Raw genomic sequence first — 15,442 nt, forward strand, 5'->3', positions numbered from 1 at the left:
CGAGATTGTTTCCGGTACATTACCGTCCACATATTCTGCACGAAAAATATCTCATAAATCAAGTACCTCGGCCTTTTATTCTACTTACTATTCAATTCTATACATCTACATGCTCTAGGCTTCGGAACAAATGATGATTCAAGCAAGGGAAATTTCGATCGAGCCACCGAAGAAGAGTCTCGCACGTCGCGCGAATGCGTCTCGTGCTGCGCTGTACTCTTATATAGATTAAGCTTCGATAAGGTTAGACAGAGGCCTAGTAAGTCAGTTCGGGGCAATCGGGTCATTTATAGATTAATATTTCTTCAACAAGAAGTAGTCGGTACCCTCTTTCTGAAAATTATCATTATACCGTGACAAAGTATACACAGGATAGACCAAGGATGCCGAGCAAAAAAACATGGGGGGGCCGTATGGGGCTAACCCATACCATTAGAACCCCCTCACGGAGAGATTCCATCCACTGGACAGCCCTCATTTTCTGGACGGTATTTGTCCCACTGTCATGACCGCCAATATGCAGCCCCTAGTCTCACATAGTGTCCTACCGTCCGAGATGGCCCACTGGTGATCGACAGATCCGGCGGGCTCGGTGGGGCGGGAACAGCCTGGGACGCCTGTTCCAAAGAGACTCTGTCAATTGACGGATCAGATGCGCCACCTTTTTTACTCTCCGGCTAAAATGTGTGGGGCAGTATGAGATATGCGTACTCCATATCAGAAAAGGCTGGACATTTGATCTAGTGGGCCAACGGGGAGGGAGGGGAAGGCCTGAGTTGAGCTGGCGGGGAATCAAGCATATAAGCTTGGCGGGTTACCGGAGTTTCTCCTCGAAATTTTAGCTTTTTCCGTCAGCCTGGACTTCCTGAAGGAACTTCTCTACTGCTTATTCCAGACCCTGATCTACAGCATAACGGCTAGAATGGGTTCTGAATCGTACGATTTCATTGTGGTTGGAGGTGAGTCTCCCTCGATCTTGCCCTCCAGTAGAGTATCCGGAACCCCAGCGGAACTATGGAATAACTTACCTCTCGGTACGATTTCCCAGGTGGCCCTGCTGGGTGTACGCTTGCCACATCCCTCGCCAAATCCGCCAAGCGGCCCAGTGTGCTCCTGATAGAAGCCGGTGCGCGCAATGACGACAAGCTACTCAAGATCTCCGGCAAGCGCTGGGCGACATTCACCGAGGAAGGCTTGAACTATGGATATAAAACCACCCCACAGGAACACTGCGGCAACCGACAAATTGACTACTCCCGTGGCAAGTGCTTGGGCGGGAGCTCTGCGATCAACTTTGGCGTCTATGCTGTCGGTGCCCGGGATGATTATGATCAGTGGGCGGCGGAACTTGGCGACGACACGTTTGCATGGAAGAACATGCAGCTTCGCTTTAGAGCACTGGAGACATTCTCAGCGGGAAAAAACCCACAAAGGCAACAATATGGACAGCCGGACGCGACTGATCACGGCGACAAAGGCGCTCTAAAATTAGAATACGTGACCGAATGGGAAGCCGATCTCACCCGGGCCCTAGATGCCTTCAAAGAGGCGGGTCTGCCGCAAAACCAAGATCACAATTCGGGGAACCCAATTGGTATGGGACTGACTATCAACTCAACGCATAACGGCGTGCGAACGACGGCGGTAGATCTGATCAACACAGCCCCCGACAATCTGGTGATTGTCGCCGACAGCCCCGTCCGGAGGGTGCTGCTTGAGGGCAAAAAGGCAGTTGGTGTGGAGGCCAAGGGCAAGCAATGTAAGTTTGCTGGGGCTCTCAGAGATTAGTAGATCGGTAGTACGAAATGGATAGCTAACCTAATCCTAGATCTTGCTCGCAACGATGTGATTCTATCTGCAGGCTCTCTTGATACTCCCAAGATCTTGATGCACTCTGGAATTGGCCCTGCGAACGAACTTGAGAAATTCCAACTCCCCGTCGTCCAAGATCTTCCAGCCATCGGCCAGGGACTACGAGATCATCCGTTCCTCACTCTCATGGTCACCCGAAAGCCAGAGACCAATGACCGCAATAGCTTCTTCCAAAATGAAGAGGCAAAGGCAGCCGCAATTAAGCAGTGGGAGGCTGATGGATCAGGGCCCTGGGCCAGATATGGATGCCAATTGGGAAGCGGTTGGTTCAAATCCGACCGGATCACATCTTCTGCGGAGTTCCAGGCCTTGCCTGCAGATGTGCAGGAGTTCTTGAACCGGGAGACGATTCCGCACTACGAAATGATCACCCATTTTCCCGTGCATATGCTCATGCCGCAGCTTTTCCAGGACTATAGCTATATCTGTCTGGCCGTGTTCTTGATGAATGGCCAGACCGCCGGTGAAGTTCGCCTCCAATCATCGAACCCCGAGGACCCTCTCCTGTTCGATCCCCATTTCTTGGAGCATCCATTTGATCGTCGTGTTTGTATTGAGATGTATCGGCATTTAATGGAGCTGGTTGAGCACCCAGCCTTCGCGAAGGACACCATCTCAATGGTCATGGCCCCGAAGTCCAAGTCCGACGAAGACATCCTCCAATTTGCACGTGATAATCTCTCATCCAGCTGGCATATGACGGGTACAGTGAAGATGGGCAAGCCGGGAGATGCGAGCGCGGCGGTGGATAACTGCTTCCGGGTGTTTGGAATCGACAATCTGCGAGTGGCGGATATGAGCGTTTTGCCCGTGTTGACCAACAACCATACGCAAGCGACAGCCTATGTGACGGGCGCGACTTGCGCAGATGTTCTGATTCGAGAATACGGTCTTGATGGCTAGTTCAAGTAAATTTTATCTGCCAATGTTGATGTCCTGTCTCATGCCTCAAATAGACCATGTTGTTGAAGGACAAGCCACGGCAATTTATTCTAGCATATCTACGTGTAGTCTGAACTCATAATCGATCCTTTACTTCAGGTAAATAAATTATTAAGTGATTCTTTATGAAGTAAAGCTATAATCCTAAACGAGTCGTCTTTCCGGCCCTCAACCACGCCCACGATCCCCCCCACCCCTCTCTGTTTGTAAAGTAAAAGCACCACCTTCCATCCCAAGCATATTTACAAGGATCGTAAAATGGAAAGGATCCATCATGGCTGCTATTCATATTCTTTGGAAATATCTCAACAAAGAGATCAAATTAAGTCAAACATCGAAAGAACACCACCAGGCCAGGCAAGCTAGAAGCAAAATGACAAAAGTCACATATCACGCCGCACACCGGTACTGGGAAAATAGAGAGAGGAAGAGAAAGGAAAACGAGGTGTTCAAGTGGAAAATCATAGAAAAGTGGAAGGGGATTGAGGTTCAGAGGGACATATAGAGGCGTAGTGCAAGATAGGGAAAAGTGAAACAGAAAGAATGTCAGCAGGGCATACGGCAGTCAAGAGGTCTGATGCAAATTAGAAGGTAATCAAGCCATTGGAAGTCCATGGTGACCCTCCTGCTTGGGCAAACCATCGGAGCCATCACCCTGATTATCGTCACGGCGTTTATTAGGCTGGAAGTTGCCGCCCATGAAGTTTGTTTCATCAGGGTGTTTGCGCATGCCGAGGCCTGCAACGGCGATGCGATTGAGGGAGTTCATATCATCATTGGCAGTGCCACCATGCTGCTGCTGAGGAGCATTGGTAGTGGGCACGGAATTTTGAGAGCCAGCAGCACTAATACCGGCAGCAGCGAGAGCCAGCTCGTGGCGAGGCTGGCTAAGGTCGATGTTGGGAGGCAGCTCAGGGACTTCAGCCTGGGCATCCATGAGACGCGATTGTAAGTTGATGACATATTCACGGAGCGAGTAGTTTTCGTTAATCAGATGTTTAAGCTGCTCACGCAGGCCCTCAACACCCTTGACTTCCTCTTCCAGTTTACGGATATAGGTTTCCTTGCGCTGGCGGAAAGCACGCTGGAAAAAAAGGTGAGCGGGGCGAGATTGGAGACCGTGGGCAAACGAATACACATACCTGAGCAGCACGATTTTGTGCGGCACGCTTGGAAGTCGACAGTTCGCGCTTGCCATAGCTTTTAGGAGTTACGTTCTCGGGAGAAGCCTGCTGTGGTTGAGTGGGAGTTTGGGGCGCCGCCGCCATCATGGCACCTGAGATAGCCGGGTCGATGTTGGCCTGGTCCCGGGGGCTGGCAGTGTTAGGCTGCAAGTGCTGTTGCTGGCCAGGAGCCCCCTGGGGACGATAATTTTGGTGCTGAGCAGCAAGAAGCTGGTCATGGAGCACTGTCAGCAGCTGTTAGCCTTTGATACACACAAGTCGCACCCCATCGCGCGATTCGTCACGCGTTTAGCATCCTGGTGACAGCGGCAGGGAGATCAGCCATCACGAAACGCCAGATCTGATACCAATGCCGAGGTCTACTAAAATGCGTGGTGACATGCTCTCACGTACCCTGATCCGCGTGGTCCTAGAGCAAGTGTGTCAGTACAGCTAGTGGATAAGCGTGGTGGTGACATCCGGAGGGCCGGCAAGGAGCATATTCCTCGGCGACGCGTCGAGATGACGAGGGTCGATCGCAGGAAGCCCGGCCCATCATGCCATGCATCCATCTTATAGATGTACTTGGCGCGGGAAGGCGATCTGATGACAAACGCGTCGATAGACTTGCTTACCTGAGCAGGGTTCTGCATACTGGGATGCGGCGCTGGCGCCAACGCGGGTTGCATGGATGATGAAAAAAGTGCTATTGGAGGAGAGAGAATTGAGCAGCAACTCTGCTGCACTTGTCCAATTCTCTACAGACGCGTGGTGAGCTGGTATAAGCTAGCAGGTGGACGAGTACAGTGAATGAGGTAAGCAGTTGGAGATGCTGTAAGCAGGAGGTGGGAAGGAGAGATTACTTAAGGATTTTCTGAGTCAGGTCCAGGCGGTTGGGTACCCTTACGTAAGTGCTGACTGGGTGCGGCGCCTCCTGAGGGCATTTTGGGGCGGTAGGCTTTGTTGCGTGTCATTTGGTCTCGTCATGGCGTAAGCGAGTGACTGGATTGGGCAGGCGGTAGGCAATGACTGTCCTACATATGGTCGGGCGATCTGGGATGTGCATGCCGGATTAACTCCGGGTCGTGTCGGACTCCCTCCATTCCGGTGAGAGCCCGCTTGGAGGTCACGTGGATCAACTCAGGCGTGATAAGATAAGGAAGGTAGGAGGGAGGTGCAGTGATGGAGCACTCCTCCTGGAACTATTATTTTTACACCTCCCTACACCATTTCCTCCGCACAATGGGAGTCAGAACCGTGAGATATCGGGGGTATCTACGTATCTTTTGTCCTCATACCAAATCCATCCAAAGGATGTCGGGTAGTCATCGCAAGCCCGTCTGGCTTTAATTTGAACATATCCTGGCCGCATCGCTGTTCTCTCACTATGAAGAACCAGGGGGCGGGAATACTTTAATAAACGTCCTTAGAGACTGTTGCTCGAAGTTTATCTTTGATGTGGATCAATCTATATAATCTACTGAGTGTTCCCATACTGTCGACACCAGCTGTATTAACATTGATTGTTCCTACTTGGACAAACGATGCAGGCTCAAATATACCTTGATAACACTGCGTTTCGTATGATTTGGTATTGATCAATGGAATCGTAAATCTGCGGGCAGGGAAAAGTCACATAAACCTCCTGCATCCTACCTCTCATCTAAAGTCAAACCGCCTGAAACATCCCGCCGTGATAGAAAGAATCTCACTGCTGCTTCTTCATGCTACTCTTCGGGGGCTGTGCCTGGATAATCCCAGCACCGACCTCAGCTGACTCATTCCAGCCACGCTGGCGCATCCAGAAGCGCTCGGCAGGGTCCGTGGCGTGCATCGAGTTCCGTCGTGCATCTTCTTCCAGAGCAGCGCGGGACAGCTCTGTCGGAGCTTCAGGCACAATCTTCTCATTCTCTTCGTCAGCGCCGACTTCAACCTGAAGTGTGGATTCAAGATAGCGCTTGCGCATGAGATAGCGCTCAGCTCGTTCCTTGCGTGCATTCGGAGGCTCAATCTTGGCCATCGCAGTCTGCACAGCATACCGCACAATCAGATACAGATGCTCGGAGAAAAAGATGACTAGCAGTAGTGCCCAGCCTCTAATCCCTGTAGGCTCTCCATTCGGCCCATGCTGCGCATTACCGCTAAACATGTAGACCAGAGCCGCACTCGAAATACTACCCACCCAGGACAAAAAGCCCAGAGTATCCAACCAAGGACCAATAGTATCACAGCGCAGCGGGACTGGGCGCTGGAATTCCATGCAGATTTTGAAGAAATCGGACCGGAGCTCTACCCAGTTGTTCACAAAGAAGGAAAGCGGAACTAATGGCCAGGTGGGTGAGAACAGAGCCAGGTAACCAAACTGAATGCACATCTCACGCAGATCGTCGGTCACTTCATACTCGGGGAGCTCGACTTCATTGCGTACACGCTTCAGAAATTCCTTTTCCTCAATAGGATCGTCGTAGGACATGATGGGCGATCTTTCGGGGGAGCTCTTGTCACCGTTTTGCTCAGACATGCCGTTGCGCTTCTTATTGTATGCCTTGTATTCTCGAAGCGCATGTTGTTTCAGGTATGGCACGATGGTTTCCATGGCAAAGCCCACAATCTGAGCAGTAACTGTAAAGTAAATGACCTGGTTTCGCAAACGCGCTGGGTCGATTTGAAAGTGAGATCGCTTGGCAATGGCGTGTTCCTTGGATACGAAGGGCCGGACAGTCAGTCTGAATACATCCAGATACGGCACAATGCGGCTCGCAAACGGCACATAGACAAAGGCTGTTAAAATGATTGGGAGGTAGGATGTGATAAAGTTGATAACAAAGACCTTTTGGGTCAGAGCGACATCGTAAGCGTCGTTAGTTTCATGGTTCTCATAGTCATTTAACTTGGTCGCAATCGACATTAACACGGCACTCATTGTCGGTACCAGTGCGGAGACTAGAATAGTTGGAATGAATATCTAAACACGTTAGAAGGCGAATGATAGATAATGTACTGCAGCTTGGCATACCAGGTAGGTCTTCAAAGGACCATTGTAGAGCTCGGCGATAAAGATCTCTATAGCAAAGCATGTTGCAATAATGACACCAAGTCCAATTGCAGCAAACAATGCAAATGGAATCTGCAGCAGCTGCCGCTGCATGCGCCTGGTTGCAGAGAAGACCCTCGCCTCTCGCCGGTACTCTCGTCGCGAATCTCTCTCTCGGCCTTGAATTCTCGTCGCTTGGTTTGTACCGCTGAAATGCCCTTCGTCTGCCATCGACAACTTAGATCCACCTCTTTACGTTTCCAGTATTCAACGAAGATGATGCACCACAGCGAATTGACCATGGTGTAGACAACTGAGTACCCACCCAAAAGAAACCAACAGGAGAACCCAAATACTGCCGGAAAAATGAGAAACTTGAAGTATGACTGCAGAAACGAGAAGTAAAATCCAACCTGCAATAACGTCAGTCTGTGTCTGCGAGTCCTGGGAGATTGATCTACACCTACACTTTCACCAAACTTATTCCGAATCTGGTCCAGATCATCGTCCGAGAGGAAAGTCTTCTGACTCCACGCCTGTAACCATTTCTTATTTGTTTCTTCATCGTGTAGAGGGAAAACGGCGGTAACGTTCTTCCACTCGCCGTGTTTCGGAGTGATGCCGGCGCCGCCTTCTTCGCTGGGGAGGGTGATCATGTGGTTGATCACTCGCAATCGTTCAGCTTCGTTCTGAGGCTCAATCGAGCCGGCAGGCTCTGGTTCCGTATTGCGGATACCATAGAGCCAGTCACGCACCCTAATATAAGCAATTAATAAGATCCAATCTTGAGGTGAAGAGCTACAAAGCATCTCACCGGGATCGATACACTGCCCGCTTCAGCCGATTTTTCGAAGCGCGCACGAAGACCAGCAAAGACGACTCGTCGCCTTGGCGGACCTCACATTCGAGACCAACATCAGAAAGGGTCTGGAGCAGCTTCCGGAGCTGGGAGATTGCTTGCGACTTCTCTGGAGGGACCATAGCATGTCAGCGGTGACTAGGATGCGACCGTCAACTTGACTTCCCACGGGGTCCACGCTCGGCTACTCACCTAGATCGTGAAAAGTATAATGGATGACATAGTCCACCTTAAGGTTATACCCCAAAGCATTTGCATCGCTTGCAGTCGCCATCGCGAAAAATTTGGGGGAGGAAGAACTGGGTGGATGAGGAGGAGGAGCAAGATAATGCACGTCCGATCGGCGGACGATTCAACGACGTCACCGCTAAAGCTTGGCCCCGTGGATCACAAGTGCATTGTGACCCAGCAATCAGCAGCGGGAATGTGGAGAGAAAGATTGCGCGAGGTTTTGCTCGATGCATCAATTTATTGTTTCGATGAGGTTGAATATTTCTAAGCTAGCATATTCATTTGTCCATGAACAGATGACTACAGAGAGCTCATCTAGCGACATGATTGTCCTGCTGTATTCATCTCATTTTCACCTCGGTGATCCTTATGTATACTTGCAGTTTTGTACAGTGTGACCCGTGCAGCCCCTCAAAAGCAAGTTTGAGACAATTTGGCTCACCTCCAATTTCATCCCTGCTGGCACTAATTGACCCCTGTAGGTGGCGTGGTGGCGCTTAGCAAAAGTCTATGGTCGCTAGAGAACTGGGGTAGTCTCTCACATTGAAAAAAAGAGTTGCAAATAACCTTACTGCCACGCTCTGTCCTTACCGCCAGATGACACCCTTGTACTTTCTTGCTTCAACTTGCCTGCATCTCGACAAAGCTAGGATGCGGGAAGTCCTTGCATTTTTTTCGAAACTACGTTAGACTGGTTAATTCTCCGCACTTGGGAACGCATTCGCGCTTGCTATCAAACATCTTTTCGTGGCCAAGTCAGGTGAAGCGCCTCAGTCTGGCAGATATTGAAATATTGAATCAGAGCCATTCTGAAGAAAGTGATATTCGCCCCAAAAAGGAAAGCGCGTAAACTCGGTCATCCAAATGGGGACCCGTTCGAAGCCCTTTTCGTGACCACAAGGTAGATCTATTGAAGACAGTATCAGACGATGCCACGAGATAATTGCGGACGATATAGTGCCCCAAATGTTCGCATTGTACCTAAGAGACCCCTAAGAATTGAGGTGTGAAAACTGTATGTTTTTTCGACACAAAGTTGTTGTACATTTCGAAATCGTGTTCTATTGTGCCTTGATCCGGTATTTCATCTACCATGCTAGATAACCTAGGCTTGTCTTTTTCGTTCCACAACCAAGTCACGTCAATCATATACACTACCGCGGGGAGTGATACTATACGCCCTCGGCCAGGGTATTCAATGCCGGTCCCTCTACCATCATCTTCATCCACTCATCCATGCCCTTGGCACCAACCTGCTCATAGAACTTGATGCTTGGGGTGTTCCACTTGAGCACACTCCATTCCAGTCGACGTCCCTTGACTTCCAGCACCTGCTTCGCCAGATACTTCAGCAGCTTAAAGCCATACCCGCGGCCACGCGCAATAGGCTGGACATAAAGATCTTCAAGATAGATACCAGGAGCAGACCGCCAGGTGGAGTAGTTATAGAAAAAGAGAGCCATGCCGACGGGAACTGGCGCGGGGGTCTCGGAGGTCGGCGGAGGAGTGATTAAGGCCGTATAGACGGAACCACGCTTGGGTGGGTCATTGGGGAAGGAGAGGGTGGCCAGCAGCGACTCTTCGGTGGCCTCGACCTCATGCAGGGCCTTTTCATAATCGGCGAGTTCGCGAATGAACTGGAGGATGAGGGGCACGTCTTTTGCAAAGGTCTTAGTTAGTAGGGCTGGCGATCAAAGTGGTGGCCAAGGGTGTATACAGTGCACGTATCTGCGCACATTATGAAGAGGGCCAATTACTCACCCTCTGGCGTCGCGAGTCGAATGGTGGACTGATCGGTCATTGTGAATGCCTGTGAGTTTATGGCACTTGCAGTGTTGAGAAAATTAGATTTTCGACGGCTGCGGGGGATTTTATGACATGCTCGGTGTCACTGAAGGGCGTGGAGACCCCCGACGGGGACCCACTGGGACGGAACAAACCCTTGGAATCGTGGGCCTGGAATGGACCAGGATTGAATTAGACGGATTATAGAAACCGCATTCAGGAGTTCAAATTACCATTGAGTTGGACTCACGGTGTTGTCTACAAGGGGTTCAATAAATACTATAGCGACGGTGGATATTATACAGGGAAGAAAAAAGAGGAAAAATTAAATGTGCAAGCTTGCCATAACAGCCCGAAGCGAGAGAAGCTTTGACAGTTATTGAGAATATGCGACGCAGCACTACACATCAGCGAGACATGATGGCTGACATCCACTTTTGTTCGTCCGTCCTGTAATATGTTAGCGTCAGTCCATGTGCAGGATCCATAACTAGCGATAGCTAGAAGGGATAACACCTACCGATCGAAATGAAGCAGCATTCCCAGCACAGGAACCAGCTGTTTCTGGTAATTCTTGTCCTTCTGTTCCATGAACTGCAGAAGGACGTTCTTGAGATACATATAATCGATAGACCCGGCGCTACCACCGCCACCAGCACCGTTAGGCGTCTCACTGCGGCGACTGGATGTGCTGCGATCCGGAGCCGAAGGGGAAAGGACACCGCTAGGGCGCCTGGATCCAGAGTCCATCGAGGACCGAGACGATTGACGCCCAGATTCGAGGCCACGGAGGCGAACATCTTCGCCTAAGGTTTTGTGTGATCGACGGAGTTTCTCCAACCGGTTGTTGGTCTCTTCGACAGAGCGCCGCAACTCAGCTTTTTCCTTTTCCAGGTCCCGGACCTGCTTTTCGCTTTCATCCAGTTGCTCCCGTAGACCAGCCATGGCCTCCCGGATCTCGGTCACTTCTTGATTGGATCGCTCTGAGAGTGACTCCAGTTCATCACGGCGGCGACGCCAGTCCTTTTGGGAATGTTCAAGATCTTCTTTGTCTTCCTCCGCAGTCCGGAGGGCACGCTCTGCTTCCCGCACCTTGGCCTTCAGTTCTTCCATTTCCCGGGCTCGGCGTCGGCCTTGAGAGCTGGCTTCATCTTCAGCACGATCGCGCTCCTCAACCGCAGCTTCCATCCGCTCCTTGAAGTCGCGGACCTTGGCCTCGGCGCGGCTCTCAATATCATTGATCAGCCTGCGCATCGTCTCGCCCTCACGAGTTCGCTCACCAAGTAGACGGTGGGCTTCGGCTAATTCCTCTTCTAGGCTCTCCGATCTCTCCTTCACTTCCTTCATCTGCATGGCCATCTCAGCGGTCTGGTCACGCATACTACCCATCAGGCTTTGAGCACTAGCGTGTTGAGCGGTCTTGAGCTGAATTTCCTCCCGTAGGCCCTCGAGCTCCTTGTTGAGTTGAGACATCTGCTCATCCAATTCACGGATCTTGGCTCGCGAGCTCTTCAGACCATCCTGGGCCTTAGTCAGGTCCCCAGTAATCTTGTCTTTAGCATTAATTGCATCCTGCTTTCTAGTCTCGGCAGAGCGAAGGTCTGATTGAGCTACCGTGAGCTGCTCTTCAGCCTTAAGGCGACTATCAGTCTCTTGGCGGATCTTCTTGTTCAAAGTACTGACTTCGGAATCTCGCTCGGACACTCTCGTCTTGACAGTTCTCAATTCCGCACGCAGATCCTCGTGCTTGGATTCAAGATTTCTCAACTCGTTGTGTTTGCCGGAGAGTGTCTCCTTCAGGTTCTTCAGTTCTGCGGACTCAGCACGCAGGTTGCGCAGCTCAGGCTGGATTTTCTGCAGGGTTTCCCGCAGGTCCGTTAGATCCTTGAAGCGGGTCGCAGCCAGTTGATGGGCAGCGGAGAGGTCTGTCTCCAAAGAGGCAGCCCGAGTCTTTAGACGCTCAAATTCATCCCTGAGGTCAGTATGCATCTTCTCCGAGTCAGCAGTACTAGAAGCACTGCTTGTTTTAACTTCAGCCAATTCCTTCTCCAGCTTGCTGATTGTTTCTTGCAGCGCGGACTTTTCAGCACCAAGCTCCTTAATCTTGTCTTTGGCTTCAACATGTTCCTGACCAACGTTGACGAGATCATCGCGAAGGGATTCGATCTCCTCCTTCAGGTCCTCCTCGCCCTTCAGCTTGGCGCTCAGGCGATCGATGGCGGCTTCTTTTTCTGATAGCTGCTGAGTCAATGACTCAATCTTCTCTTTGAGACTGTTAAATTCAGCAGATGAGACAGCTACAACAGGCTCTTCTTTCGTTGGCTGCTCTGCAGGTGTAGGCTCGGCCGGCTTTTGGGCTTCCTCTGCCGCCCTGCCTCCCTTCTTCTTCTTTTTGTTCTTCTTCTTTCCGCCACCGCCACCGCCGCCGGTGTTAGTGGTTGCGATAGGCTGACTTTCTTCCTCGGCGTTGGAAGTAACTGCGGGAGTGGTTGGGTTGTCGCTCGTTTGGGCCGGAGCCAGGCTCTTGCGAATTTCTTCGAAATCGCCTTTGCGTCCCGCGGAGACATTCTCTTTCGCGGACTTCCAAGCGGCATTCTCCTTCAGATTTTCATCAACAAAATCAACGATTTGTTGAAGTTTGGTCGAGTCCTCGGATTTTTGTTCCAAGTCTTTCTTCAAATCCGACACGTTTGACTCTGTATCACTAAGCTGCGTTCGAAGGCTTTCAACCAAACCTTGCAGTACGCCTAGCTTCTTCTCACTGGCGGTTTTCTCTTTCTTGGTTTTCTCGAGTTGAGAAGCCAAGTTAGAGTCAGGCTTAGATTCCTTTGTCTTCTCAGCCTCGTCCACCTGGGCCTGTAGTTTTTCAATTTCAACGTTCTTGGTCTTCAAGTCAGTCTTGAGCTGGTCAACCTCGGAGGTAGCCGTTGCGAGGGACGATTCAGCGGTCGCAAGCTTGGCCTTGAGTTCGTCGACATCGCCCTGCTTCGTGGTTTTCAAGTTCTCGACTTCAGATTCCAGTTTATCCTTGGTGTCTCGCAGCTCCACCAGTTCTCGGGTCGCGGACTCCAGGTTTTGCACCATGCCTTCTGTCGACTCCCGTGTAACCGAAAGGTCCGTCTTGAGCTTCTCGACCTCAGTCTTGAGACTGTCCACCTGTTCTTGCTTTTCCTTCAGTTCGCCTTCCAGTCGAGGGACCTCATTATCGAATGAGAAGAACTCTTCACTTGTTTCTTCAATTTCTTTGGGTGACTTTGTTTCTTCCGTCGTAGACGTCTCTCTCTCCTTCTTGAGTCCAGTCAACTCGTCGTGTGCTGCCTTGGCAGACTTTTGAGCTTCCTCCAATTTCTTTTTAAAGTCATCCCGTTCCGTAGATACACGTTTAAGCTCATCCACCACCATATCACTCTTGAGAGACATCTGGTTCAGATATTCGGTCATCGCTTTCGGTTCGGCGATCGATGTCAGAGGAGTGTTCTCGCGGAGGGCAGCTTCGAAGGGCTCGATTGATAGGACGCGCGAGTGCGCCACACGGTATGCCTTGAGAAGTTCTGGCAAAGGAGAATTCAAAGGTCAGCCTGTGATATCCTTTTTTTCGATATGCCACGCCAGACAAATCAACGCGTGTTGCTTACCATGGTATCGTGATTCCAGTTTATCAAGCCTTCGTAGCTTCGCCCTCACATCCGACGACAACTCCGTCGGCGCAGGGCTCTTGGAATCTGTTTCCGCTGCGGCAGGGGCCAGTTTGTCGGACGCATCGGGAGTCGGCTTGCCCTCTCCCTCCTCCGCGTTCTCACCTTCGGCCGCTGTGGTGGCCAACGTGGTCACTTCGGAGAGATTGTCAGGCGTTTCTAGACGCGGGGTGACTGAGCGACTGGAATCCTCATCATCCCCGATGGCGAATTCGGCCTCAAATTCTTTTGGATCGGGGCCGCGCACGGGAGTGCCGGTGTTGCGTCTCGGACGGGATCGTTGACCGGGCGAGAGGTTATTCGAGGCCGGACGACGGGCGGAATTGGAACGGGAGATGTTTTCCTGAGCAGACTTCTGGCGAGCCTGTTCCTCTGCAATGCGAGAGTCGATGGCGTCGCGGAGGCGCTGGGAGGCCGGGGGTCAGCAATTGCGGCAACAGGCTTGCGTGTACATGTACCCGGGGAATCGCAAGGCTAAGCTGATCACGAAGCACATTTGAGGGAAGAGGATAGGTACCTGAAACATCGCCACGGCAGGTCTCTGGACCAGAACCACCAGGCCAAAACAAGCTCGAGCAAAAAGTGCAAGGTGGATGCAGACGAGCAGGAGGTGATGAAGTAGCGGAGGGGGAAGCATGGGCAATGCAGGTTGATTCCGGAGTTCGGGCTCAGCCTTAAAGCCAAGAAACCCGGACAAAGCCCAGTGGAGACCATCGAGATATCCAGGAACGGGGGGTTTGATGATGATGGGAGTCCCGAAAAGATCTGGCGACAGATTATGATCGCGAGCTTGTGTTCTCTTTTTTCTTTTTCTTTTTCTGACGTTGATTGGTTTTTTTTTTGTTTTTCTATTTGTGTCTGTGTCTCTACCTATATATCGTCGACGCGCGATTCTATCTATGGCTTCGGTTTAGCTATTCAACACCACCACCATCTTCCATACTGTTAGACCACAAAGTATCGAGACAGCCGTAAATCACAAGTCATCTGACCTTCTTAGTATTGGAAGAAGCTGATGTTTGTATACTTCGTTGCATTGCTAGTGGATTCATATTTGTTGAAGCGAGGTAGAAACCGCAGAAACCGCAGAAACTGCAGATGTGCGAATTATGGGTGTATCCGGATCGAGTTTTGGACTAATCAGAATAACTGTAAAGCACATTCGTTTATCGGACTGCATAATTGATATGCATTGAAAATGCTGAAGATGAAATGATCACTTTGAGTTTGTGAAGCCACTGTCATGATTAACTTGCCCTTAGGGTTGAGATGACTTCTCATTCATTTTTGGTGCCTAATTTTATTCCACAGATATATTCTGTACCATTTGCAATGTACAAAGCCTGTTGTAGCAAAATGAAAGTAAGTGAAGCTGTCTCTTGGAGGAGGCAAATCGCCCATCTGGCTTTTTCTCCGACCTTGCATATCCAAACAATCTACGAGAGGAAGTGTTTTGTTCACACCACCAGTATCAGGAGAATCGAGGACAGGGTTATCGGGATGACCTCTGTCATAGTCCATAGCTAGTAGAATCAAAAATGGAATGGGACAAGGAATCAAAACCAAATCAAAAAGATCAACATGCTAGTTCGTCACTGAGTGAGGAAATACTGGTACGAAGAAAGACCGCGACGGCCTATCGACGGGATCGATAAGATATCTGCTATCTGCTATCTGCTATCTGCTAATCGATTGGCAACATGAGAAACGTGATGAGAACGTGACCGTGGGAACATGGGAGATGCCCCGTGATCGACAGAATAACCACCGCCTGCCTCGGTTGGTCTCGAAGGGTATGAAAGCTGACCTTCTGACCTTCCACCCTCCCAGTCTCCTCCAGCTGTGTATCTGACCGTCCCCT

General features: G+C 50.7%; 5 protein-coding genes across 5 annotated transcripts; 1 reads left to right on the forward strand and 4 right to left on the reverse strand.

The window, feature by feature from the left end:
• Window positions 1–922: 922 nt before the first annotated feature.
• Window positions 923–2,775, forward strand: N7462_001239 (GMC family oxidoreductase; the record flags this gene model as incomplete). Its single annotated transcript, XM_057072965.1, has 3 exons — window positions 923–959; window positions 1,049–1,763; window positions 1,800–2,775. The coding sequence occupies 3 exons, from the start codon at window positions 923–925 to the stop codon at window positions 2,773–2,775; spliced, it is 1,728 nt and encodes a 575-aa protein (XP_056936606.1).
• A 634-nt stretch (window positions 2,776–3,409) lies between these two features.
• Window positions 3,410–4,666, reverse strand: N7462_001240 (transcription factor kapC; the record flags this gene model as incomplete). The annotated part of the gene is made up of 4 exons (XM_057072966.1): window positions 3,410–3,898; window positions 3,957–4,222; window positions 4,392–4,407; window positions 4,613–4,666. The coding sequence occupies 4 exons, from the start codon at window positions 4,664–4,666 to the stop codon at window positions 3,410–3,412; spliced, it is 825 nt and encodes a 274-aa protein (XP_056936607.1).
• A 1,019-nt stretch (window positions 4,667–5,685) lies between these two features.
• N7462_001241 (anoctamin family protein) lies at window positions 5,686–8,144 on the reverse strand (the record flags this gene model as incomplete). The annotated part of the gene is made up of 6 exons (XM_057072967.1): window positions 5,686–6,942; window positions 6,994–7,235; window positions 7,268–7,424; window positions 7,479–7,767; window positions 7,826–7,979; window positions 8,063–8,144. The coding sequence occupies 6 exons, from the start codon at window positions 8,142–8,144 to the stop codon at window positions 5,686–5,688; spliced, it is 2,181 nt and encodes a 726-aa protein (XP_056936608.1).
• Window positions 8,145–9,273: 1,129 nt separating this feature from the next.
• On the reverse strand, window positions 9,274–9,902 carry N7462_001242 (GNAT family N-acetyltransferase; the record flags this gene model as incomplete). Its single annotated transcript, XM_057072968.1, has 2 exons — window positions 9,274–9,758; window positions 9,863–9,902. The coding sequence occupies 2 exons, from the start codon at window positions 9,900–9,902 to the stop codon at window positions 9,274–9,276; spliced, it is 525 nt and encodes a 174-aa protein (XP_056936609.1).
• Window positions 9,903–10,293: 391 nt separating this feature from the next.
• On the reverse strand, window positions 10,294–14,218 carry N7462_001243 (putative vesicle-mediated transport protein (Imh1); the record flags this gene model as incomplete). The annotated part of the gene is made up of 4 exons (XM_057072969.1): window positions 10,294–10,336; window positions 10,407–13,437; window positions 13,522–13,987; window positions 14,099–14,218. The coding sequence occupies 4 exons, from the start codon at window positions 14,216–14,218 to the stop codon at window positions 10,294–10,296; spliced, it is 3,660 nt and encodes a 1,219-aa protein (XP_056936610.1).
• Between the last annotated feature and the right edge of the window lie 1,224 nt (window positions 14,219–15,442).

The sequence above is a fragment of the Penicillium macrosclerotiorum genome (assembly GCF_028827735.1).
Source record: "Penicillium macrosclerotiorum strain IBT 26536 chromosome Unknown utg000002l_segment0_segment0, whole genome shotgun sequence".
Classification (NCBI taxonomy): Eukaryota; Fungi; Ascomycota; class Eurotiomycetes; order Eurotiales; family Aspergillaceae; genus Penicillium; species Penicillium macrosclerotiorum.